At 45.1% G+C, this 24,556-nt stretch overlaps 1 protein-coding gene across 4 annotated transcripts in view; it reads right to left on the bottom strand.

Annotated features, from left to right (window-relative positions):
- The window catches only part of DIS3L2 (DIS3 like 3'-5' exoribonuclease 2), a 357,289-nt gene that overhangs the window by 87,305 nt on the left and 245,428 nt on the right, over window positions 1-24,556 (bottom strand). For 3 of the 4 annotated variants that reach the window (XM_027516355.1, XM_027516373.1, XM_027516364.1), the window contains exons 12-13: window positions 20,655-20,762; window positions 246-479 (exon numbers count right to left, since the gene is read on the bottom strand). In XM_027516355.1, coding sequence (XP_027372156.1) covers window positions 246-479; window positions 20,655-20,762 — 342 coding nt within the window. Of the gene's footprint in view, window positions 1-245; window positions 480-3,948; window positions 4,370-20,654; window positions 20,763-24,556 lie in introns of those variants that run through there. The other variant, XM_027516383.1, reaches the window with a different exon arrangement.

Below are 24,556 nucleotides of genomic sequence, written 5' to 3'. Positions count from 1 at the left end.
CCAGAGTTGAGCTGAGGGAAGAGGCTTCTGCCACAGGACCAGCAGGCTCACGTCATGAGGCCCCGGGTGTCTGCAGAGTCGCGAGGGAGGCGGTTCCCGCCTGCCTCAGAGGCCATTATCTGAAGGCAGAGACGGAGGAAAGGACAGAGGGGCAAGCCCCAGGGCTGCTATGCTAATTCTCGCACACACGTGGCTTTGGCGGAAGTCAGGTCTGTAGGCGGCGTTGAAAAGAGGAAGCGACTGACCTGATCCAGACGCAGTGCGCCGTCTGCAAACCGCTGTCGGCGTAACTCCTTCGCGACTCCGTGGAGGTTCAAGACAGCCCGGTGCACCTCGTCACACGTGTGCTCGGGGGAGATGGCAGGCAGCTCCCTCTCCGGGATTCTCCTGGTCGGGCTTTCAATCATGCTCTGCGCGTGCTCGTAGCTCAGTTTGGTGCAGGAGCGGATGATGGTGCGGCCAAACCATTCAGCGAGGATCTGCAGAGATGGACGGATTGTGAGGGAGAATTTTTTTTTTCCTTCAGCTTTTTCTTTCATGCAACCATTCATCTGTACACATTCTACAGAGACTGAGGAAACGAGGAGGGACGAGTACCAGCTTTTATTTTTTTTTTTACTTGAGCACCCCCCCGCCCCCTTCCCCCTTTACCAGCTAAACCATTCCGGTCGCAACTCCAGAGACAAGGCTTCCTGAAAACACCTGTCTGAAGGGTTATTAGGTTTTCCCCGGTGGGGAACAGGGAGGGCCCGGCCCACAGCTGTCCATACCATGAGAATTCGAGGGCACACAGCTCCTACCTGAAGAGCTAGAGAGACCACTCTGACACCCTCTCCTTCCTTGAAGGAAGAACCACTACTCTTTATAATGGCAACCATTAAGCACGGGGAAGTGAACAATAGAAACCACTCACGTTTTTCTTTGGTTTGGTGCAAAGAGCCTTATTATGAAGAGTCTTGATCTAGAATATCAGACTTTAATGTTCTTAAAAAAAAAAAGGAAACCCTCAAAATATACTTTCTGAATTATTTTAAAAACTACTCTCATCTCAAAATACAAGCAACTCAAAATATTATGCTGATGACTCTTCTGCTGTGGCAAGCGGGTCCTGACTTTGGCTCTCAGGAGATGTGTGTGTGTATGTGCTGAACGCAGGAGAAATTGTAGAGGCAATTCCAGGGACTGTGTGTGTGTGTGTGTGTGTGTGTGTGTGTGTGCGCACATGCGCGCATGCACTGAATGCAGAAGAAATTGTAAGGGCAATTAGAGCAACTGCCCAGCAGTCCTAGGGGAAGCAGTGTGTGCAGGTCCCCAGAAGAGCCCCTTTCAAGGTCAGCCCATGCTTGTCCCTCCGTCACAGCCATATTTCCTGAAAACTTCCCACTCGTGGAGCTGCTCCAACCTCCTCTAGGATGACGGGGCCACGACCTCTTCATTCTTGTGGTCTCAAAGATTTCCCCTGGAGACTCAGCTTGTTTCCTTTTCTACAACTCATTCCAAACCCAGTCAGTCAATCCTCCTCCTTCCGTGTGTCAACATTTTGCTGGACAGTCTGTCTTTAGCTTGGGGAAATGTCCCTTTTCATTCGGTTCCACTGCTCTTTTTTTCACACACTCCCTCAGGCATCCGGGTCAGAGGGTATCTGGCCTCTTGGGGGTTTTGTCCCCTTTTCCTAGAAGACACAGGAAAGTCCTACATATGTACCAGGGGTCACCACTGCACACAGGGTGGGGAGACTCGGATCACCGTGACTGGGCATCCATTTTCACACAAACTGGTGAGTCAAGAACTACTTTAAAAAGCTAGTGACAGGTCCAGACCCTCTCCCTTGAAGTATTTATGGACAAACTTTTGCAGTAAGTTCCATGAGGTTCCTAGATACTCTGCCACCCCAATGTCTATGTATCCTGGGTCTAAACAGCTCAGTGGCTCCCTCTGAACCCTCTTCTGTAGTGCTGGGCCCTGACCAGGGGCCACTTTGAATCCCGAGGAGTTCTTAAAACATGTTCACTGTAACTTGGCAAAACCTGAAATCCCCCACTCCTGATCAAAACTCGCTAGCCACTCACAAGGGTGGCACTGCTCAGTCTGCCTCTTCTTCCTCACTGGTCCCACTGCCCCTTCGGTTTGTCTCCTTATCTGTCAATGAGAACTTGAACACCAGCAAACCTGGGACTCAGCCCTGATGAGAAGCTTCCCACAACTCTGTCACCTTACTTGGGCCGCCCCTCCCTTAATGCCTCCGTTCCAGAAAATCTGCACCTTCTTTTTGAACATACGAAGGGCTGAAGTAGGAGCTCTGAAGAGCCAGTAAGAACTTCCTGGCCCAGAGACGGTCAGGCAGCTTAAAAACAACCCATTGATTCTGAAAGTCACACCTGACACACGGACTAAAAAAACTCTCAGGCCAAGAAACCAGATTGTGGTGAAGCGGCAAGGATGCCCATGGCCCCCTCACCCAGCGAAGGTCAACAGGAAAGCAGAGACCTGGCTGGGCGGGGGCATCGGTTCCCAGGGCCAGCGCGCCCTACAGAACGGGAGGAAGGCCTCTCTGGATGGGACACCTCATTAATTTCCAATTTGGAAACTGGATTCACATCAACGCCCTGTTTGTAACCAGGGCCAGTGGCAGAAGACAAAAAGACAAAGAGTTTTTCATGGAAAAAGCAAAAAAGCCACAAGGAGCTTCGTAAACAGAACCCTTCAGGGAAGAATCATGGCCTTCCTCTGCCATTCATTTCATCACAGGATTTGGGTCACTCTCTTTCTGCAGGCGGCAAGCTTCCTGCATACACTCTAGGACACTGCTATTTAGGATGTTGGATTAAACAACGTGCCAATATCCACTGAAGGTATCCGGCTCGTGGGGGAAAAAAAAACCTAGTTAGAAAGGAGAAAATATTGTCTACCTCAAGACCTACTTTCTGGTACCAGGTAGGACAGGAAGTGGCTTGACACCACGGACCACCTGGCTCTGCTCAGTGGCAGAGCTCTCACACCTCCAACCGTCTCAAATCTCTCTAACACACCTGGATGTGCGTGCATGCTAAATCCCTCCAGTCATGGCTGACTCTCTGTGACCCCATGGACTGTATCCCACCAGGCTTCTCTGTACATGGGATTCTCCAGGCAAGAATACTGGAGTGGGTTGCCATGCCCTCCTCAGGGGATCTTGCTGACTCTAACCTGCATGTCTTATATCTCTTGCATTGGCAGGCAGGTTCTTTGCCACCTAGGAAGTCCAACACACCTGAAGTATGTTATTTGGCCCCTTTTACATTGAGAGAAGAGGTTGGGGATTTGTGAAGTCATGCTAACTCCTAAGTGGTGGCCAGGATCAGATCTGTGCTAAAGACCTAAGACTCAAAATCAAGTGTTATTTTTTATTATATCTTGCTAAAGGTCACAAAAGAGACAGACAGTGAAGTAAAGAAAATACAATATTGACTTTCTATTTAATAGATACAAAGTCGTGAGGAAACCATATCATTTGAAAACTATTAATTTCCATTCAAATGTATTTAAAATTTTAATCTTCTAAAAAAAGTCAGTGTCTCATTAAGAAATATTTGGTTCAAAAAACTGCTAATGGGGTTAATTTGTAATTTTAATTTTAATTAGATACAAAATCACTTCCACTACAGCTTTGGGCTTCTGTATATAAACTATTTGGTTCAAAAAACAATATCAGAAAAATGAACTTCTTTACAAAACAGACTCACAGACACAGAAAACAAATCTGTGGTTACCAAAGGGGAAAGCAGGGGAGGGATGGGAGTTCAAGATTAGCAGATACAGACTACTGTACATAAAACAGATAAATAACAAGGTCCTACTATATAGCACAGGAAACTATATTCAATATTTTGTAATAACCTATGATGAAAAAGAATACATATATTCATATATATATATATATAGCTGAACCACTTTGCTATACACCAGAAAATAAAACATTGTAAATCAACTATAATTCAATAAAAACAAAACATAATAGGAAGAAAGAAACATTTTCCTGATTGGAACAAAACCAGGCTGCTGTGATGATCAGGGGTAGGGGGGTGCATGGATTTCTGCTTCTTCTTACTGTGAACACGAGGCAACCCCCCTGGGGTAGGGAGGGCCCAGGGGTGAAAAAAGTCAAAGGTACCAAGAGAAACATATCCAAAAAGAAACTGGGCAGAAAAAGGCAGTACTCAAAGACAGTGAGGAAAGGCCGCTGGCAATATGTCTGTGATGGGGAGGTGCTGGTGACTGCAGAGGGCAGAGGCAGTGAGGGCGGTGGCTCATGAGGAGCAAGCAGGGGTATCCTCTGCTGGGCCCACTCTTGGCCAGGCCAGTGGTGACAGAGTGAGGCACAGGTCCCTTCCTAAAGAACAGAGAAGACCATGGTAGGATCAAAGAGTAAGTGACAATATGGAGACACTGTCAGCCACATTTAGACCTAGCTGTGTCCTCTCGCGCTGTGGCCCGGCTGGGCCTGTTACCCAAAAGCTGGGTTTGCCTCTGGGTGGATGTTGGCCAAAAGATGCAACCAAGCCAAAGGACAGGAGAAGGAAGGAGTTATTACTTGCGGCAAGTAAGGAGATCACTGGGGATCTTTCCCAAAGAAATATCGTTGGCTTTTAATCTGTTTTCCAGATATAAAGATACCTTTCCCCTTAAGCTAATTATAACCTACACCAACTTAGTAAATTATACCTTTGAGGGTAGGATTGAGACATTAATCTTTTGTCTCTACCTGATTCCTCTAAAAATGGAAGACTAGATTCCCAGCAGCCTTATCAAGTACTCTTAACTAGTGCACGCACAACAAAACTAAAGAAAATTATCCAGTGAAACTGTCACAGAGTATAACTACTGTGTGACATATAACAACAAATATCATTGCTTGCTTTAAGTCTACTGCTAAAAGCACATGTATGATGTCTGTGTGACAATTCAGTATAACTGATACAACATATAGCTTATAAAATGTTTCCCTATTAACATACCTCGGAATGGATGCTTTTGAACTGTGGTGTTGGAGAAGACTCTTGAGAGTCCCTTGGACTGCAAGGAGATCCAACCAGTCCATTCTGAAGGAGATCAGCCCTGGGATTTCTTTGGAAGGAATGATGCTAAAGCTGAAACTCCAGTACTTTGGCCACCTCATGCAAAGAGCTGACTCATTGGAAAAGACTCTGATGCTGGGAGGGATTGGGGGCAAGAGGAGAAGGGGATGACAGAGGATGAGATGGCTGGATGGCATCACTGACTCAATGGACGTGAGTCTGAGTGAACTCTGGGAGTTGGTGATGGACAGGGAGGCCTGGCGTGCTGTGATTCATGGGGTCACGAAAAGTCGGACACGACTGAGCGACTGAACTGAACTGAACTGAACTGAGCTTGTTCACTGTATCTGATGAGTTGTCCCCCAAGAGGGACAACTCGGCCACTATTTATAAACAAAAAGGAGGCGTGGCACCAAAGGACATGATGGATGCCAGGCAGCAATCACCCTGGCACTGAGGGACAAATCTGACCTACCAAGGGATTTGTAATCAAAAGGAAAAATGATAAAATAAATTTTCATGAACTGAGTTAGGTATTGGGAAGCCATTCCAGCTAATACATGATTTACCTTAAAGTTTATAGTGACCGAAGTGGCCTGTTTAATGGCCTCTTGAATGTGTATCTGCTTTTGCTATTAAGGAAAAAAAATGCATTAAAAAAAAAAAAAAACTAGAGGACATCATCATTCACGCACACGGGGCTCCAAAATCACTGCAGATGGTGACTGCAGCCATGAAATTAAAAGATGCTTACTCCTTGGAAGAAAGTTATGACCAACCTAGACAGCATATTGAAAAGCAGAGACATTGCTTTGCCAACAAAGGTCCGTCTAGTCAAGGCTATGGTTTTTCCTGTGGTCATGTATGGATATGAGAGTTGGACTGTGAAGAAAGCTGAGCGCCGAAGAATTGATGCTTTTGAACTGTGGTGTTGGAGAAGACTCTTGGGAGTCCCTTGGACTGCAAGGAGATCCATCCAGTCCATTCTAAAGGAGATCAGCCCTGGGATTTCTTTGGAAGGAATGATGCTAAAGCTGAAACTCCAGTACTTCCGCCACCTCATGCGAAGAGTTGACTCATTGGAAAAGACTCTGATGCTGGGAGGGATTGGGGGCAGGAGGAGAAGGGGACGACAGAGGATGAGATGGCTGGATGGCATCACTGACTTGATGGACGTGAGTCTGAGTGAACTCCGTGAGATGGTGATGGACAGGGAGGCCTGGTGTGCTGCGATTCATGGGATCGCAAAGGGTCAGACACGACTGAGTGACTGAACTGAACTGAACTCAGTAAGAACGATACTTACAATGATAGTAATCAGGCTGTCAATCTGATGAACTCAGAAGTTTCTATGATACAAAAAGTCATCCTCTAGAACTGCGCGGCCCTTGATATTTTAACAGCTGTTCAAGGAGGAACTTATAAGACATACTGAATGCTAGGTTTTATACCTGATGAGTTTCTAATGTGACAAACCTCATGATGTATATGAAAAAAAAATTAAATCTCCTCTGAAGGATCCTCTTCCCAGTTTAGAGATAACAGTTTGGGTCAGGGGGCTCTTGGCACAAGGCTCTGCCAGTGAAGCTGCAAAGCTGCTGTTAACTGCCTCTCCTGCTGTGCCTCACCTACACCTGCTAGAATAATGCTATGTACATCCAGCCACTACTCTGTGGACCCCCAAACTTCTCTAGCTGTAGCAGAGAGAGCTTCACTCCTCTAACTAGGGAGATGGCAATGCTCATTCTCAGCAGGAAGTAGTTACAGAAGAATGACCTTTGGCTCTGTGCCCCTCAAGAAAGAAGAGTGAAATATCTCAGTGTTGGGGGTGCTGTGTAAGTAGATTGGGTAGGGGTCCCTGGAGGTAGCGAGCCAGACACGACTTTCTTAAATAAGAGAAACCACTTCAGCCCTAAGCCATTCGATGATCTGAGCCTGGCCACAGTGCTTGCTCTTGCAGAAGAATGGGTCTCAGTAGTTGATTTTAAGGGAACAAAAGAAGGTAAAAACAAATAGCTATTACCAGGCCAGGGAGCTAACTTCACCAGATTGGAGATGATACATCAGTTGTAAAGACTCCTAGTTCTGTTCCAATGGTAAAGATTAGCCTGAAGCTGTTTTGCAGAATTCAACCACCCTTAACAATGCTCAACTACCAGGTTAACTGGAACCTATGAATGATGATGTTGACCTTTTCTGATGCCTGTGACTTCAATCAACTATCATATGGACTCTGCCAACTTCTGCCCCAATTCTATGCTGAACCCTCCTTGGCTGAAGCCCCTTTAGGAGCCTGCATGCATCCTAACTTAAAACGTCCCCAATTTTGCTATCTGGGGAGACACTGCTTTGGGAAAGATCCCCCATGTTATTCCTACTTGCTGCAAGTAATAAATCCTTCCTTCTCCCACCCTGGATTAGTGGTGTCTTTTGGCTCGACACCCATCAAGAGGCAAACCCGGTTTTCGGAAGCTGAGGAGGGAGCATGGGTACCAGAGGGCCATGTGTTTGCTAATGTTAGTTTATAAGGCAGTGTATGTACAAGAATTTTCTGGAAGAGTAACTTGTATGGCGTCAACTGTGTTCTCATCTACAGTTTGAGCTCACTTGCTGCCAGCCTAGTCTGTTGCCCCTCAGACTATAATCAGGCCTACTCCTATTGTTGGGAAGGAAGAAATTTTTTCCTACCTTTCCAGGTTTTTCTGGTCTAAGAATTAAACTGTCATGAGATAGATTAACAGGAGAAAATAAAACAAAACATGGGAGAGACTCAGGAAAGCTGAGTAACTCACTAAAATGGCTGAAAGCTTCACTTTAAATACCATCTTCAGCTAATGACAAAAGAGAATGTTGGGCTAGTGATTCAGGACTTAGAAGGGGAGGAAGGAAATTCACATGAAGGTGGAAAAGCAAATGTTTGATAAACAAATGTTTACAACGTACGGACTGGGCAGAGACAATGGGACACACACAGGAATTAAAAAAACAAAACAGATTTTGAAAGGTTCCTCCTGTCTACCATACCTAGTCCATCCTAGAGTTATCTGTGATGATAGCTCTCTCCCTTTTAGAAGCAGGTCATCTATCTACATTCTTTAGACAGTGAAGGTAAAGTCAGAGTTTCTTCCTGAGTCTTTTGGATCCTGATTGTTTTCAGCTTGAAACAATCCACATGCCCAAGAGACATCCTGAAAGTCAAAGTGAAAGTCACTCAGTCGTGTCTGATTCTTTGTGACCCCATGGACTATACAGTCCATGGAATTCTCCAAGCCAGAATACTGGAGTGGGTAGCAAGTTCCCTTCTCCAGGGATTGAACCCAGGTCTCCCACATTGTAGGCAGATTCTTAACCAGCTGAGCCACAAGGGAAGCCCAAGAATACTGGAGTGGGCAGCCTATTCCTCCCTTCTCCAGTGGATCTTTCCGACCCAGGAATTGAATAGGGGTCTCCTGCATTGCAAGCGGATTCTTTATCAACTGAGCTATGAGGAGAAGCTCAAAAGATATTCTGGAATGCCAAATTTTACTCCCCTCCAGCATTTTGACCTAAAGGTCTAAACTTCAAATCCAAAGATGAAAGAAATAAGGCAACTCCCTCAACTGTCTGCCTTGTAAACCTTAGAATGGCACAAGAGTCTGAAGGCAGGATATGGTCAAGAGACGAGAATTCCATTCCTGTGACACAGGATGAGGGACCCCGACTGGGCAGTCTTTGGAAAGTGTTAGTCGCCCAGTCGCATCTGACTCTTTGCAATGCCAAGGAATCCGCCAGGCTCCTCTGTCCATGGGATTCTCCAAGGCAAGAATACTGGAGTGGGTTGCTCTTCCCTTCTTCAGGGGATCTTCCCGACCCAGGGATTGAACCTGGGTTTCCAGTACTGCAGGCAGATTCTTTACTATCTGAAACACCAGGGAAGCCAGGGAAGTCTTTGAAAAGTGTTCCCTTTACTGCAGACAGTTGAGAGGCAGGTTGCGGGGGCAGGAGGAATCTTTGGAGGTGGTGGACTGGTTGGGAGGCCTGAGGGCTGTGGGAAGGAAGCTGCAGGTGGGGGAGAGGGAGGAAAGCACAGGAGAGCCATGGAGGAAGCTTCTAAGGATTGGGTTCAGAAAGATGCAGGAAAAACAGAATCACAGATTTCTAAAGCCAGTGAGGATAATTCAGTCCCAACCTTCCAAAAAGACCAAACGAAGTCATCTCGCCAAAAACGAGGTCCATCCTTCTTTTAAAGGCAGGCAGCATAGCAACACATTGTTTATTAACCTCAGAGCCCAAGTCCTTAACTTTAAATCAACTTCATGATTAGTAACCTCAAAATGCAGGAAAGGCTGATTAAAAAAAAATTTTTTTTGTCTGCAAAAGAATCGGACACGACTTAGTGACTGAACAACAGCAACAACAATCCTATGAATGATACACGTCTTGTTATGTCTTGAAAATATTTTGAATTTTTACTTTAAACTCAAGGATTCATAGCAAAATCTGTGCTCAGGTCTGCTGTTCCCTTGAAGTGACCTCACTTCAGGTCAGCCCCTAATTGCCTGCTATCTTCGTTAGCAAACCAGGACACAAAGGACACAACCGAGCTCTTCCAAAGGCTCCTCTGCCCCGGCTGTCTCTATAGGTCTGAAATAAAGCGACTGTGCCCTGCTCTGCTGAGGACTAAAAATTAAAATTCAGGGAACTTTTCTATTATTTTCAGAATCAGCCTCGGGAGCTATGGTCTCTCACTGGGAGTTGATTGGGCAAGATTTGCACTGAAGTGTCCTAAGAGGAGACATAAAACCCAGCACTGTTTCTTTATCATGACCTGCAGCCCCCAGTCACACAGTCCTGTGCTTGTGCTTGGCTCTGTGGGCTTGCTGCAGACACAAGATGACCCGGGAGGATCATAGTTTTATTTTTCAAGTTCTATAGCATTTCCATGGGTGGCAGCTGGTGTGTTAGCAGCAAGGTGAGCAGGGAAGGCAGTAGGGGGAAGACACTCGGGCAGCTGTGTCAGACCCTCCTCAACCCCAGGATACAGCTCAGGGTGCTGAAAAGGCTGCTGCGATAAAAACGCCTTACCAAGGAAACACCATTCTAATAAAGCAGGCTAAACAGAACTGTGTAAATGGGTATGTTGTTGTTTTAGTCGCTAACTAGTGTCCAGCTCTTTGTGACCCCATCAACTGTAGCCCTCCAGGTTCCTCTATCCATGGAATTTTCCAGACAAGAATACTGGACTGGGTTGCCATTTCCTCCTCCAGGGGACCTTCCTGATCCAGGGTTCAAAGTCATGTCTCCTGCTTGGCAGGTGAATTCTTTACCACTGAGCCACCAGGGAAGTCCCGGAAAATGGATATGCAATTCACTTTATGAAGTAATTTTTAAGCATTTTTGGGCTTTTGACCCTGTGCTATATATGAGGAGAAGAGATTTAAAAAAATTAAGCATGATGTTAAGGTCCGGTCGGATGATAGATCTGCATACAAATGGCACTGACAGGTGCTGTAGGGGCAGCGAGGTGGGAAAATGGGCTCTGACAGGGAGGGCGGGGCTCTTCCCATCTACGCACATCCTCAGAAAGGCCAACCTGCCTCCTTTCCAGATTTCAGCAGGGACCCCACGCTGCACCTTCTCTGCGCTAGGGAAGTCTGTGGTCCTCATCCTCCTAGTGGGAGCTAATCTCCCCTCCTGGAGTTTAGGTCCTGAAATTCCCACTTCTTTCATCAGGCTCCTCTGTCCATGGAATTTTCCAGGCAAGAATACTGGAGTGAGTTGCTATTTCCTTCTCCAGGGGATCTTCTCGACCCAGGGATCGAACCTGGGTCTCCTGTACTGTAGGTCTAAGCCACCAGGGAAGCCCCTTCCTTCATGGTTCCTGTACTGTAGGTCTAAGCCACCAGGGAAGCCCCTTCCTTCATGGTTCCAAAGCTTTGTTCCTTCTTTCTTCATCAGCAACATCTCTGATTCGCCTCCCTATGCAGCCTACAAACATACTCCAATATCTCCCCCTGCCTCACTTAAAAAAAAAAAAAAAACAGGAAAAAAACCCCCCAAAATCTTATTTTTACTACAATGACAATATCAATTCACTGCAGAAAACTTAAGAAAATATATATATGTGGGAAAAGGAGAAGGAAAAAAAAATCTCCTATGAATCCACCATTGGGAATTAACTACTGTTTCTATTTTGGTGCATATTTAATTCCTATATCTTCAACACCTTGTATAGTGTCTCAACATAGCAAATCTTCAATGAGTATTTACTAAATGAATGAAGGAAGGAATAATAACACTTTCATGGAAGATGTGACATTTTAGCTGAGTCTCATAGGATAAGTAGGATTCATGTTAGTAGGGATGAAGGGAAGGACACTCTAGGAAGTGGAAAAAGCATATGCAAAGTCTCAGTAGTAGAACAATTCTGTATGAGGCCAAATGAACCGGTCAGCAGAGGTTGAGGGGCTGAAGGATGGCCACGCAATTCGAGAAGGGGCTGGTGGAGGTCTGCGCTGGTCATGCTCTGGAGATTACAGACTTTCGTGGATAATCATAACCCACTGTCCCACTGTAAGAGGATACTAAGTAGTAGTGTAATGGGACCAGATTCAGCTTCTAAAAGTCACCTAACACCACCGGGGAAATGGAAGGAAGAGGCCATAAACAGCCTTTGTCAACCAGGGAGGATGGTGAGTAGGGACAGTGACTGTGGCGATAGGAAAGGAAGAACTGATGAGAGACGCTTGGCAAAGGTAGAGCTGTTATCACTTAGAACTGCCGGGATGTGGCAGGGGTGAGGTGGGCTAGACAGTGAAGATCTGAGTGGTTCAGAGGGATGCTGATGCCATTTCAGATCTGAGGACGGAGGGCTTACCCTCTGGTTGGAGCAGGAGTGTTTTTTTCTGCATCACGAGACGGGAAGGATGACTCCGAAGGGAGGAACTTCAGCAGACCCAGCTGGCTGATCTCTCTGGTTTCCCAGAAGGAAAACTGAAAGTCACCTGGGGGAATCATTGGTCTCGAAGTAGAGAGGAATGGAAGCAAAGTTGGAAGCCAGAACCAAGAATAAAGTTTTTTTTAATACCATTTCACACTTATTTATCTTTATTATTAACTGCAAAGTTATTCGTTTTTTGGTTTTTTTTTTTTTTGCCACCATACACAGCATGTGAGATCCTCCCCAACCAGTGATAGAACCCGTGCTCCTGAGCTGGGAGCACCATCTTAACCACTGGACTGCGAGGATGTCCAAGAATAAGGGCTTGAAACAAATACATAAGCAACAAATAAAAGGATCCCTCTAAGCAGCACTGAAGGTCCAGCTGAAAAAAGGCAGCCTGGACTGGCACATCCCACAGTGCCCCTACAATGTCTGCTGTTCAGAAAGAGGTGTTAGGTGGGGACTGGAAACACTTCCCCAGAGCCACGAGGAGTGGCCAATGACCTGCAGGGTGTTCTAAGGTGGCGGCTGAGAAGGGCTGACCCCCGCTGAGGTCAGGTCCCGGAAGGTGGGCTGGGGAGCTGCCACACAGCGGAAAGCTCAGCCACACCCTAAAAGCCACTCTTCCCACGTGAGTAAAGATGGTCCAGGAACGAGGAAAGACTCGAGTCCCAAGAACTCTCTGGAATCCATGCATTTCTAGCAGAGAAGACAGAGGAAAAAAAAGAATAGGAAAAAAATTCCCACTTTAAAGGTTTCCTAGATTTTATTCCGAATGAGAGACTGGAGGCTCATTAAAAAGGACAGAGAGATGAGACCTGATTTCTGATTTAGAAGACTCCCTCGGACCGATGTGTAGGGAGAAGATGAAGTGGGGTAGGAGCCGAAGGTCGGGGGACAGCTGGGAGGCCCCTGGAGTCCAGGTGGAGGAGGGTGGCAGCTTGGAGGCAGTCGTCAGTGCTGACAGTGGTGAGGAAGAGGAGGTGCTGGAGACAAAGCTGAGGTGACTCACTGCTGGCCAGGAGGTGAGGGGTCAGAAGATGACCGGAGTCAACAATGACTGGGGCTGGGGGCTACAGAAGTGGCTGAAAGAGGTGCACCATGGACTGGGGCTGAACTGGGCTCCCCCTGGAGTACATGCTTGCGTTCTGCCTGAGCCAGACAGCACAGCCAGGACACACAGGCTGTGAATTGCTACTGTAACTGCGAGACTCTTCCTTTATTATTCTGACCTCTGACCTGAGATTTTAGGGTTCCCAGGCTTTAGGACTTAGGTATCAAGTTAGATTCATTGTCTGTGACCTTCTTTAAAGTGTAACATTGGTGTTTATTTCCCAAAGGTGACTTCAAATTGAGACACCTCTGATGAGCCAGGGCCTGTGGACATGGTCTCTGTTTTGCAGGAGCTTGGTGCCCAGTGAGACAGACGTGCTGGAGGTAACCAGATATGAGATTGCACTGACATGGTCGGAGAGGATTTCATGGGTCCAGAGCTGGACTTCCAAAGCACAAGGTTCAGTTGGGTGTGTTTCCCTTAGGAAAACATAGAATCAGAGCTATCTAGATCAGAGGACAACACTCTTACCACCAATATGTGAGAAACACGCCAAAAACCAGATCTTTCAGAGTTTTTCATTCTAAAAACCTGAACACTGGCTTAAGGAAACTATTAACATATATGACACCAAGGTTTCCTAGTAGATACTTAAAAAAATCTACTGGGTGTTTAAAAACAGTTAGAATAGGCTTTCTATAGCTCTACAAAGTAAGGCATTCCAGTAGATGAAGGAAAAAAACAAAACCTTTCTCCACTTCAGCTCCAGGGGAGACTGGCAGCCATGCCTGATGCTGCTGGCCGTGCCCCAGCTCCTTTGAAGTCCAAGCCCTTGCACTATGAGAAGCCACCACTGTGTACTAACCAAGTCTCAGGCTTACTGGGTTCTTGATGCGTGCTGCTTTCCTCCTTACCAGCCTTCTCTGACACCCTGTACTAAGCCGCTTCAGTCATGTCTGACTCTTTCAGACTCTATGGACCATTGCTCATCAGGCTCCTTGGTCCATGGGATTCTCCAGGCAAGAATACTGGGGTGGGTTGCCATGCCCTCCTCTAGGGGATTTTCCCAACCCAGGGACTGAATCCATGTCTCTTATGGATTCACTGGCAAGCAGGTTCTTTACCACTAGCACCACCTGGGAAGTTCTCTTTGGCCCCCTGAACCACCCCATCTTTTTTCCCACCCCTCCCTACCAACTCATGAGTTTGGGCAAGCTCTGGGAGATGGTGAAGGATAGGGAAGCCTGGCGTGCTACAGTCCATGGGGTCGCAAAGAGATGGACATGACTGAGTGACTGAACAACAACCCCACCAACTCAGGCTCTCCTTTGCCAGTGTCTTCAACAAACACTAGCTCCTGGACACGAGTTTGGGATCTGAACAAGCACTAGCTCCTGGACATGAGTTTGGGATCTGAACTCTCATGTATCTTGACTGTGAGCAGGAAGACACTTACTGTCACTACACTCCAGGACTAACTGATCAGGTCAACCCACCGTGTGGCCTCTTGTTCTGAGTAGGATGTTTGACTACAGCATAAGGAGTATGGTTAGTGAGTCTTGCTCCATGACTGTCCCAGGTCCAAAGCCTCACACTTCCTCTTTGACTGGGTTTGCCAGAGGCCCGGCATCCCTTCCTGGACCCTGTGCCTCCTTCACACCTGCTCTCCAGCCCCTCGTGCCAGAAGGCTTGGTCACCAGACACTGCCTCCGACAGAAAACCTACAGACCAACCAAGTTTTCAGAGTCTACCTCTTCCGAGTGCTTCTTTTATGACCCTCATATTTTAGAAGCTTGTTAGATCAGGAAGCTTTTTATTTCTTGGGTCTGACCCTGGCAGGCTTAGTTCAGATTCAAAGTTCTTTTCTGTTGACTCAAGTTAGTTTTCCTCTAACTTTCAGGCTTTTATTTTTCTGTTTAGTTAAACTTTTGCAAAAATAAACATTTATAAAAATATGGAAGTAATACATATTTTCGAAAAACACTAGAAAATACAAAAAAGTAGAAAAAGTTACTCATAGCCTTGCTACCCAAACACAACCATTACTGGCATTCTATTTTATTTCCTTCTGGTCTTTTTCCATTCATTTTTTTTCCCCCATGCAAGTTCCCACTTTCACAGAAATATGATTGCTGGCCTACTGTCTTCACATTTCTTTCTTCGTATTTCAGGTAGTGTTTGCTTCTTAACTCTTAAAAAGGAACTTATTATCAGATATTCAAAGTCACAAAACCCAAATGTTATGTAGGTAACTTGTTTTGATTCCCCTGTGGATTGGAGTGGATTGTCTCTCAATTGGAGACAATCTGGGAAATGAAATTATGAACTAGGTTTTAAATGACACCGCGGCACTAATATTAACTATTAGGTGTGCCAATGGCATTGTGGTTATATAAGGAAATGTCCAAATTTTTTAGAGCCACATATGAAAATATGTATGCATGAAATGACGTGATGTCTATGGTTTGCTTTAAAATGCTTTAGCAAAGAAAAGACGGTTGTTAAATCTAGGAGATAGGGATGGTGGATTTATTGTGCTATTTTCTGCACTTTCATGTATATTTGAAATTTTTCAAAATAAAAATAAAAAAATTAAAGTGGCCACATTTCAAACAGTGAAGTGGTTTTAAAGGCTTGTTAAAGAACAGCAGTCCTCTGCCCCTCCCCAGGGGTAACCACTGTCATCTCTCAGTAGATTCTTTTGGTATTTACTTTCACAGTTCTATACAATCTTCCGGATTACTTCTTCTTGATTTTTCAGTTTTAGGCATCATTCACAAACTTTTTCACTATAGAAGGGGCAAATTAACTCTTCTTGCCACACATGCTCCCTTCCCCCAACCACACACACACACGTAAGCATTCCCAGGCCCTCATCCTACCAATAAAATTACATAATCACTATGAGAATTAACTATTACAACTATGTAAATACTCAAGGTTACTATTCTTCCCTATACAGCTTTTTATTTTTAGTGAAATTAGTAACTGTTTTGTTTCAATTTGGTTGGTTTTTCTGTCTGCTCTGTACATTAATGCACTTCAAGCTTTCCATCAATTGTTTAAAACAGTGGTTCTTGAAGTACGGTCTATGGACTCCATTCAGGGATCCATGAGGTCAAAACTATTTTCGTAATAGTATTAATACTAAGGCATCAGGTGGCCTTTTCTGTGTATGTTCCATTTATATTGATGGCCCAGAAGCACTGGTGGGGAAAACTGTTGATGCTTGGCATGAATCACACAACAGCAAGTGCTGCCAGAGGTCAGGGTCTTGTCACTGGCTCACACTGACAGGAAAGTAAAAACCTCCTTCACTTAAGCATGTTCCTGATGAAGCGGTAAGGAACTTACCGCGTTTATTGCTTTTACTGTGGCTCAACTCTTGTGTACTTGTCTTTTCCACTTAGCAGCATGGCCAAGTATGACGGCTGTCTTGGGGAAAAGCACTCACATACTTTGTAGTGAGGTGAAATGACCATCTTTTTTTACAGAACACCATTTTTACTTGGAGGAAGAATGACACATTATGGTTATCTGGCACGTCAAGAAAAACAACGAACGTTATCCATTGCTAATGATAAAATTCAAGCTGTCATAAAAATTAGAATTTTGGAAACCTTGTATCATATACCCATGTAAATGATACATGTTTTCCAATACTTAGACTTGTCTAGGATCTGTAGACAAGTAGACACTAATAAATGTGACTTTTTAATATAATGAAATGTGTCCACATTTAAAAAATCAGACTACTAGTCTGAAAATACCAGCCAGTTCAGTCACTTAGTCGTGTCTGACTCTGCAACTCCATGGACTGCAGCACACCAGGCTTCCCTGTCCTTCATGGCTGAGTTTGCTCAAACTCATGTCCACTGAGCCAGTGATGCCTTCCAGCCCTCTCATCCTCTGTTGCCCCCCTTTCCTCTTGCCCTCAATCTTTCCCAGCATCAGGGTCTTTTCCAATGAGTCAGTTCTTCCCATCAGGTAGCCAAAGTATTGGACCTTTAGCTTCAGCATCAGTCCTTCCAATGAATATTCAGGATTGATTTCCTTTTAGATTGACTGGTTTGATCTCCTTGCAGTCCAAGGGACTCTCAAGAGTCTTCTCCAACCCACAGTTCGAAAGCATCAATTCTTTGGTGCTCAACCTTCTTTATGGTCCAACTCTCACATCTATACGTGACTATTGGATAAAAAATCATGCATGAATAAAAATCCATTCAAAGTGTAAAACAGATGGATAGATTTTAATGTAACCCAGTATAAAAGTTCAAGTTGATGTGGTGTTGGTCTACTGGGGCTGCCATAACAAAATACCATAGACCGGGGAGCTTGAACAATTTCTTTCTCATAGTTCTGGAGGCTGGGAAATCCAAGACCAAGATGGCAGTCAATTCAGTTTCTGGTGCCAGCTTTCTTCCTGACTTGCAGATGGTCACCTTCTGACCTGCTCCAATCTGATCCCCTGTTTTCTGCATCTGCATAGAGCTGGTACCCTGGGAATTTTCTTCACCATCATCTAGGTCAGGGGTCAACAAATTATGGTCTGTGGGCCAAATTCAGTCAGTCACTTGTTTTTAAGAGAAGTTTTAGTGGGTCACAGCCTGCTCACATTATTTATATAGTCTTCTTTCATGAGTAACTCTAACAGACCACATGGTGTCCAAAAACAGGTTTACTAACTGGTCCCCGACAAGGAAGTCTGGTGACTTGTGATCTAGGTAAGTCTTTCACTTCTTTATTGTATGGGTTTATTAGTTTCCCGAGTCCCATGTCTTCCTCCTTCCTGATTTACTCTTTCTTCTTGGTGAAAGCTTCCTGAGAAAGGGTATGTAAGATGAACATTTTTTGTTTGAGACCTTGCAAGTCTGAAAATGTCCTTTCCTACTCTCACATTATATCGATGGCTTAGTTAGGTACAGCATTTTAGCACGGAGGTCACAGTCTTCCAGAAATTAGAGAACTTGGCTTCATTGTCATCTAACTTCTAGGGTTCTAACAAAAAAGTCTGAAGTTTTTTCTGAGTTCTGATCTACTGTATGAGCCTCTTTCTTTCTTTTTTATTCTTCTTCTTAGCAGCCTATAGGATCTTTTCTTTATCCTCAGTGCTCTGAAATTCTATGGCAATGTGGCTTGGAGACAGTGTTCCCATTACCGTGCTGGGCAGTGCGCTCTTTTGGCCTGGAGGGTCACACCCTGTGGTGATGGGGCATCTCTCTGAATGATCGTGTTGATGATTTCTTCTTTCTCTGTTCCCTATTTCTGGAATGGTCACTGAATAGATGTTGGATATCTTGGACTGGTGCTCTACTTTTCTGTCTTATTCTGGGACAATTTTTCAACTTTATCTTCCAATCTGAACCCTGAGACTTCATTTCTTCTATCATGTTTTTAATTTCATGCTGTTAATGGAATTTTTAAAAAAGAGCTCCTCCCCCTGCCCCCTTCTGAATGTTTCTTTTTCAAAGTACCTAGATCTTGTAGTATAGATACTTTCTTTTAGAAAGGGACTCTCTGAGGATACAAAAAAGTTTCTTCTCCTTATGTGTTGTTAGTCATTCAGTCATGTCTGACTCTTTTGCAACCCCATGGACTGTAGTCTGCCAAGCTCCTCTGTCCATGGGATTTCCCAGGCAAGAATACTAGAGCGGTAGCCACTTCCTCCTCCATTCCTTGTGTAGTTTGTTTTGCTCCAGTTGTTCCCCACTTGTTTACTTTGGTTTTCCTGTTCCATGTTAGAGGCTTTCCTCTTGTCTCTATACAGGAGAGTGAAATGTGAAAAGGCTGATTTTTAGTGAAATCCTAAAAAGCTCTGCTTGAGTGGGTGGAGCTTGTTGTCCACAGAGTTTACTGTAGGGAAATACAGCTGGGCTGCTGGTTGGGAAATCCTTGAGGTTTTTATCTTTAAATCTTCACCACTCAGATTCCTCAGAGAAAGATTTTCCTATCTTCTGAGTCAAGGGTATAGGCTTGGCTACTAGAATTCTGAGGTTGCTGGGGAAGAAAAGATGGGCCTCTTAATGTTTGGTGTGCCAGCGTTCACTCAGCCTCATGCAGTGGGTCATGACCACAGCTGTGTTTGGTGGCCCCCAGTTCAGCATCCTTTCCTTTATCCTGTCTTGGGGACAAATTTCTGATCTTCTACTAGGTTATGGAAGCGACAACCTTTTAAAGTAAACCTTCAACCAATACAGTTAGTCTCCTCTTCGCCCACCTCTCCCCTACTTCCCAGAGATAGCTGCTGCTGTCAATTTCTGAACTTCTTCAGGGTTCTTCTGTGTAAACTGGGTTGTTTCTTGGCTTTCACTATTGTTGGCTCAGGATTTGGCTTTCTCGGGACTGCTAAGTCAGTTACCACTCATCCATCTGCTTCCCGGCTTCCAAATTTTTGTTGCTGTTGTCTCCTCTCCCATTCTCTTTGTCCTTGTGGGTTTATGTCTTAAAAAAAAATCTCTTCACTGTTGTTTTAGTGAGGTTTTGGGAGGGAATGAAAGTAAATGTGGGCATTTGATCCTCCATCTTTATTTGGAACCTCTTTACAATTAAATATCTTTTTTTTTTTAACTTCTATTTAATATTACAGCATAAACAGTTCCCATGTTCTTACACGGTCTCCATAATAGCTTTAGAAATTGTGCAGCACTGCACTGAGCTGGTACCATAGCTTCCCCAATCATTACCCTATTTTCAGAAGTTCAGTGTTGCTTCTGTTGTGGGGGAGGTGCCTAGTTTCTTCTGGAGTCATCTTTCATTTATCTGTCTCATTTATTCCCTATATTTAGGGAATGGCTCCTGACATCCTGCTCCCCTCTGCTCTCAGTCCATGGTTTCGTCGCCTTGGGCCTTGATTACAGCACGACCTCATGCAAATTTTGCTCCTCTTCAAACAGCACCATGATGCAGCACCCATCTTTCTTTTTTAAAAAAGATTTATTTAATCAGTTTTGGCTGTGTTGGGTCTTCGTTACTACACATGGGCTTTCTCTAGGTGCGGTGCGCAGGCTTCTCACTGCAGTGGCTTCTCTTGTTGTGGAGCACAGGCTCTTGGGCACACACAGGCTTAGCTGCTCTGCAGCATGTGCAATCTTCCCGGATGAGGGAGTGAGCCCATGTACCCTGCACTGGCAGGTGGATTCTTAACCACTGGACCACCAGGGAAGTCACAGCACTAATCTAAAATGTATCCTTTCTCATGACACTTCAGAGGAACCCTAACAGCCATCATTCATGGGGCCTGGCATTTGCAGGTCCCCATGGTTTGAGTCCACTTCACCTACCCAAACTCGCCACCCTTTCCCCAAATGACCCCCTTCACCCCGTCTGCTCTCCTAACTGCAGCCGGGGCCTGCCCACTGTCCCCTTCACGGACACCCTCTGCTGCGCGAGGCCTCCCCCACGGGACTCTGCTTACACCGTTTCTTCCTTCACGTGACACACTGAAAACCACTGAGGTTCAGCCTTCTAAACAGACTGAGAGCTTTTCTCCCATGTCCTCCTTGCTGGGGAGGCTCCTTCACTGCCCTCTTCCTCCCACCACGGGGCTCCAGACCAACGCCAGGAACACGGTGGGTGCTTATGAGGAAGTCACCAAACAGAAGGGACATGTGTGTTAAGTCCTTACCTTGCCCTTCGGAGTTAGCGTCCAGATCACGGAGAAGGTCAGCTTGTCAGTCATGGGATTGAGGCTACACAGCTCTTCACACAGCAGCCTGGGAAGCATCGGGACAACCTATGGACAGGGAACAGGCTATGAGTGGCTTTGCCAGATTTGCAGCAGTTACCTGCCAGCAGAGAAGCAGCCCAGGGAGGGGGGGTTCCTTCCGGGGAATAGCCTGAGCTTCCAGAGTGAGATGAACACGGTGGAAGCTCTTTTCCCTGAAAATTCAGCAGAAAGACCACATTATCTGATACTTTTCCGTGAGGCTTTAACATTACATGGGAATGTGAACCGGAAAGCTGAGAACTGGTAATACAGGGAAAAATACATGATAGCAATAAAAAAAATAACTACATTTACTATATACTAAAATTGAAGCTCAAGACTCAAGAATGACTTGTACTTTTGGATATAACTATCTCAGTTCAATGGTATACCCTCTTCAATTAAAAAAAAAAGAAATCCTCTTCAACGTACTTTCAAATGATGACTTACAGCCATCCTGGAATGTTATTTGTTTTCTCTAAAATTCCAAAGACAAAATGAGTGGCTCTTCCTGGATGTCCTGAGGATACTTCTGACTGTCTCCCTCCTGCCTTTAAATCTTTTCTTTCTCCCATAGTTTTGATTAATGACATCGACTCCCATCCACCTCCCAAACTAAAAACAGCCGTATTAACAGATGTTTACCCAGCACACTTACTGCAGGCCTCCAGGATGTGCAGTGTCAGGCACAGGGAGCACTGTAACGGAGCGGCAGCTGTGCACTAGCTGAGGTCAAGTTAGCTAGTCAAGATCCTTCCTCAGCAAAAGCAAAACAAACCCCAGTGGTATCTTACTCTGTGTGAAGAGTATTTGGACATTTATTCTGTTTTAATACGTTACAGTAACCTTTGATATGGAAAAGCCCACACCAGTAACAAAAAATGGTAGTAACTATATGGCATTACTCAGCATTATTCTGAAGGATGCTGAATCTTTTGTATATAAAAACCTAATGACCACCTGAAGACTTCTGGTAACAGCTTTTTTTTAAAAACTTAATTTTATTTATTTATTTAATCTTGGGACACAGTCTTCATTGCTGTGTGGGCTTTCTCTAGTTGTGGTGGGTGGGCTTCTCATTGCAGTGGCTTCTTTTGTTGCAGAACACAGGCTCTAGTGCACAGACCCAACAGTTGTGGCAGATGGGCTCAGCTGCTCCACAGCACGTGGGATCTTCCTGAATCCCGGATTGAACCTACGTCTACTGTACTGGCAGGCAGGCTCTTTACCACTGAGCCACCAGGGAAGCCCAAAAGCTTTTTATAAGGCACCTACTTTTGAAAAAATGTTCTTGCTATTGTTTCTGAACCATCTGTTCAGATGACACTGTATTTTCTTTGTTAACTTGTTTAATGAGTATTCAAAAGTGATCTAAATAATTAACATTTTCTTGCATGCATTGAGTGCTTTGCAAAATAACACTTATTAACCTGCATAAATGTACTATAAAAATGGAGAAAATTTTAATACCATATTGTCTCAGGATTGAATTGTAAAGATTTCACATAATTTCAGCCTTTGGACTAGGCTATGGACTGAATCATGTCTCCCCCACCCCCTAATTCCTACATTGAAGCCCTAACCCTCAATGTGACTGTACCCAATACAGTCACCTCCCAAAGGTGGGGTCTTTAGGTGTAATTAAGGTTAAATGAGGTCATAAGGGTGGGGCCCTGATCTGATAAGTAGAGAAGTCATTCGTGGCTCCCTGCCCTGCACACACACAGAAAGAAAGCCTTGTGAAGACCCACACAGCCCTACACAAGCCAGGAAGAGAGTCTCCACTAGGAACTGAACTGGCCAGCACCTTCTTCTAGGACTTCCAGCCTTCAGAACTGTGAAAAAAAAAAGCTCAGTCTATGGTATACTGTATGGCGGCCCAAGCTGAGTAAAACAGAGTAAATCGAGTTTGTTGAGTGAGCATTGTTGGGTTCTTCTCTGCACTGCATTACCAGACAATTATACCAACTGGTAGCTCAGCTGGTAAAGAATCCACCTGCAATGCAGGAGACCCCGGTTCCAATTCCTGGGTTGGGAAGAGCCCCTGGAGAAGGGACAAGCCACCCACTCCAGTATTCTTGGGCTTCCCTGGTGGCTCAGATGTTAAAGAATGTGCCTGCAATGTGAGAAACCCGGGTTCAATTCCTTAGTTGGGAAGATCCCTTAGAGGAGGGCATGGTAACCCACTCCAGTATTCTTACTTGGAGAATTCCATGGACACAGGAGCCTGGCGGGCTACAGTCCATGGGCTCGAAAAGAGTCAGACACAACTGAGTGACTAAGCACAGCACACCATTTCAGTAGCAAGCTGCTCGCCCTGCATGCTTGCAGTCCAAGCTTAGTACCTTTTTTTCTTTTACAGAGAGTTAGTATTTCTTCTCCCACTCCAGTACTCTTGCCTGGAAAATCCCATGAACGGAGGAGCCTGGTAGGCTGCAGTCCATGGGGTCGCTAAGAGTTGGGTACGACTGAGCGACTTTACTTTCACGCATTGGAGAAGGAAATGGCAACCCACTCCAGTGTTCTTGTCTGGAGAATCCCAGGGACGGGGGAGCCTGGTGGGCTGCTGTCTATGGGGTCGCACAGAGTCAGACGCAACTGAAGCGACTTAGCAGCAGCAGCAGTATTTTTTCTAAGGGTTCAAGGCAGTATCTTTTTTCAATCATACAGCTGAACATCTGAGAATGTAACATATTTCCTGACTTTGTGTTTTAGTGTTTGTGAAAAGAAAGTCATTGCAACTAAATGCAACGTGGTACCCTGGACTGAACCCTGGAACAGAAAGATAATTGGTGGAAAGACTGGGGAAATCCAAATAAAGTATGGATTTAGTTAATAGCAATGTTCCAATGTCAACTTTTCAGTTATGACAAATGTACCATGGTAATGTAAGATGTTAGGAAGGGGTGGAGGGAGCTGGGTGTGTGGTATACGGGACCTCTCTGTACTATCTTTGCAACTTTTCTGTAAATTTAAATTTATTACAAAAACAGAAGAGTTTATAAAAAGAAGGCCACCGGTTTTCATTACTTAATCTCATAACTGTTATAAATCTTTGACGGTCATTGTGACTGGTGTGAGGTTGTTATACATTTAAATGTGGAAGAAGTTTATGTTAATGAAATACAATCTATTTTTACATACTGGAGATTGGGGTTAAGATTTGATTTGCAAAAAGGGCTTTACCACTAAAAAAACAAAAAAGACAGACATAGGGGTCTTGCCCTGTGTAATTTGGGAAACCTAGTGTAATTCCGAGTCTTGGCTCTGTCATTAGTAAACTAATATTGGAGATGCTCAAAGTCAGCCCACTGGGCACCCCACGGTCTGCCGGGTCCCTCAGTCCTCCCAGGGGACCTTCCTTCTTCATAAGCCTTTGCCTTGGGCCCCTCCAGTAACCAGAGCCCCGGACCTGCCTGCTGCTCCACTCGTGCACCTGTGGTTCCCTCTTTCTGGAGCACCTTTCTGAGAGTTTCGCATGTGGCCGACTTTTGTACATCCTTTAAGATTCAGCTCATCAGCATCTCTGAAACAGTTATCCAGATTCCCCTAGGGGGACCAGGCACTGTGTTTTATACCTCCCTCCGACCTGCTCCTGTTCTTTCCAAAAGGACTTGAGGCAGTTCTGAACTGTCACTCACTGTATCCCCCTGAGCTCTCATAACGCATCTACGGCTCTTGCTCTCAGCCTAATTGCTCCTTTATGTGACTCTCCTCTCCACTAGACCACGGAATCTTCAGGAATGAGGACTGTTTCTGTCTCTCTGTCCAGCGCTTTGACACACAGCAGGCACTTACAGTTTACAAATGAATGGCTGACT

The sequence above is a fragment of the Bos indicus x Bos taurus genome, chromosome 2 (genome assembly GCF_003369695.1).
Source record: "Bos indicus x Bos taurus breed Angus x Brahman F1 hybrid chromosome 2, Bos_hybrid_MaternalHap_v2.0, whole genome shotgun sequence".
Lineage (NCBI taxonomy): Eukaryota > Metazoa > Chordata > Mammalia > Artiodactyla > Bovidae > Bos > Bos indicus x Bos taurus.
Note: the sequence above shows the minus strand (reverse complement) of the source record. Positions and strands in the feature narration are given on the sequence as shown.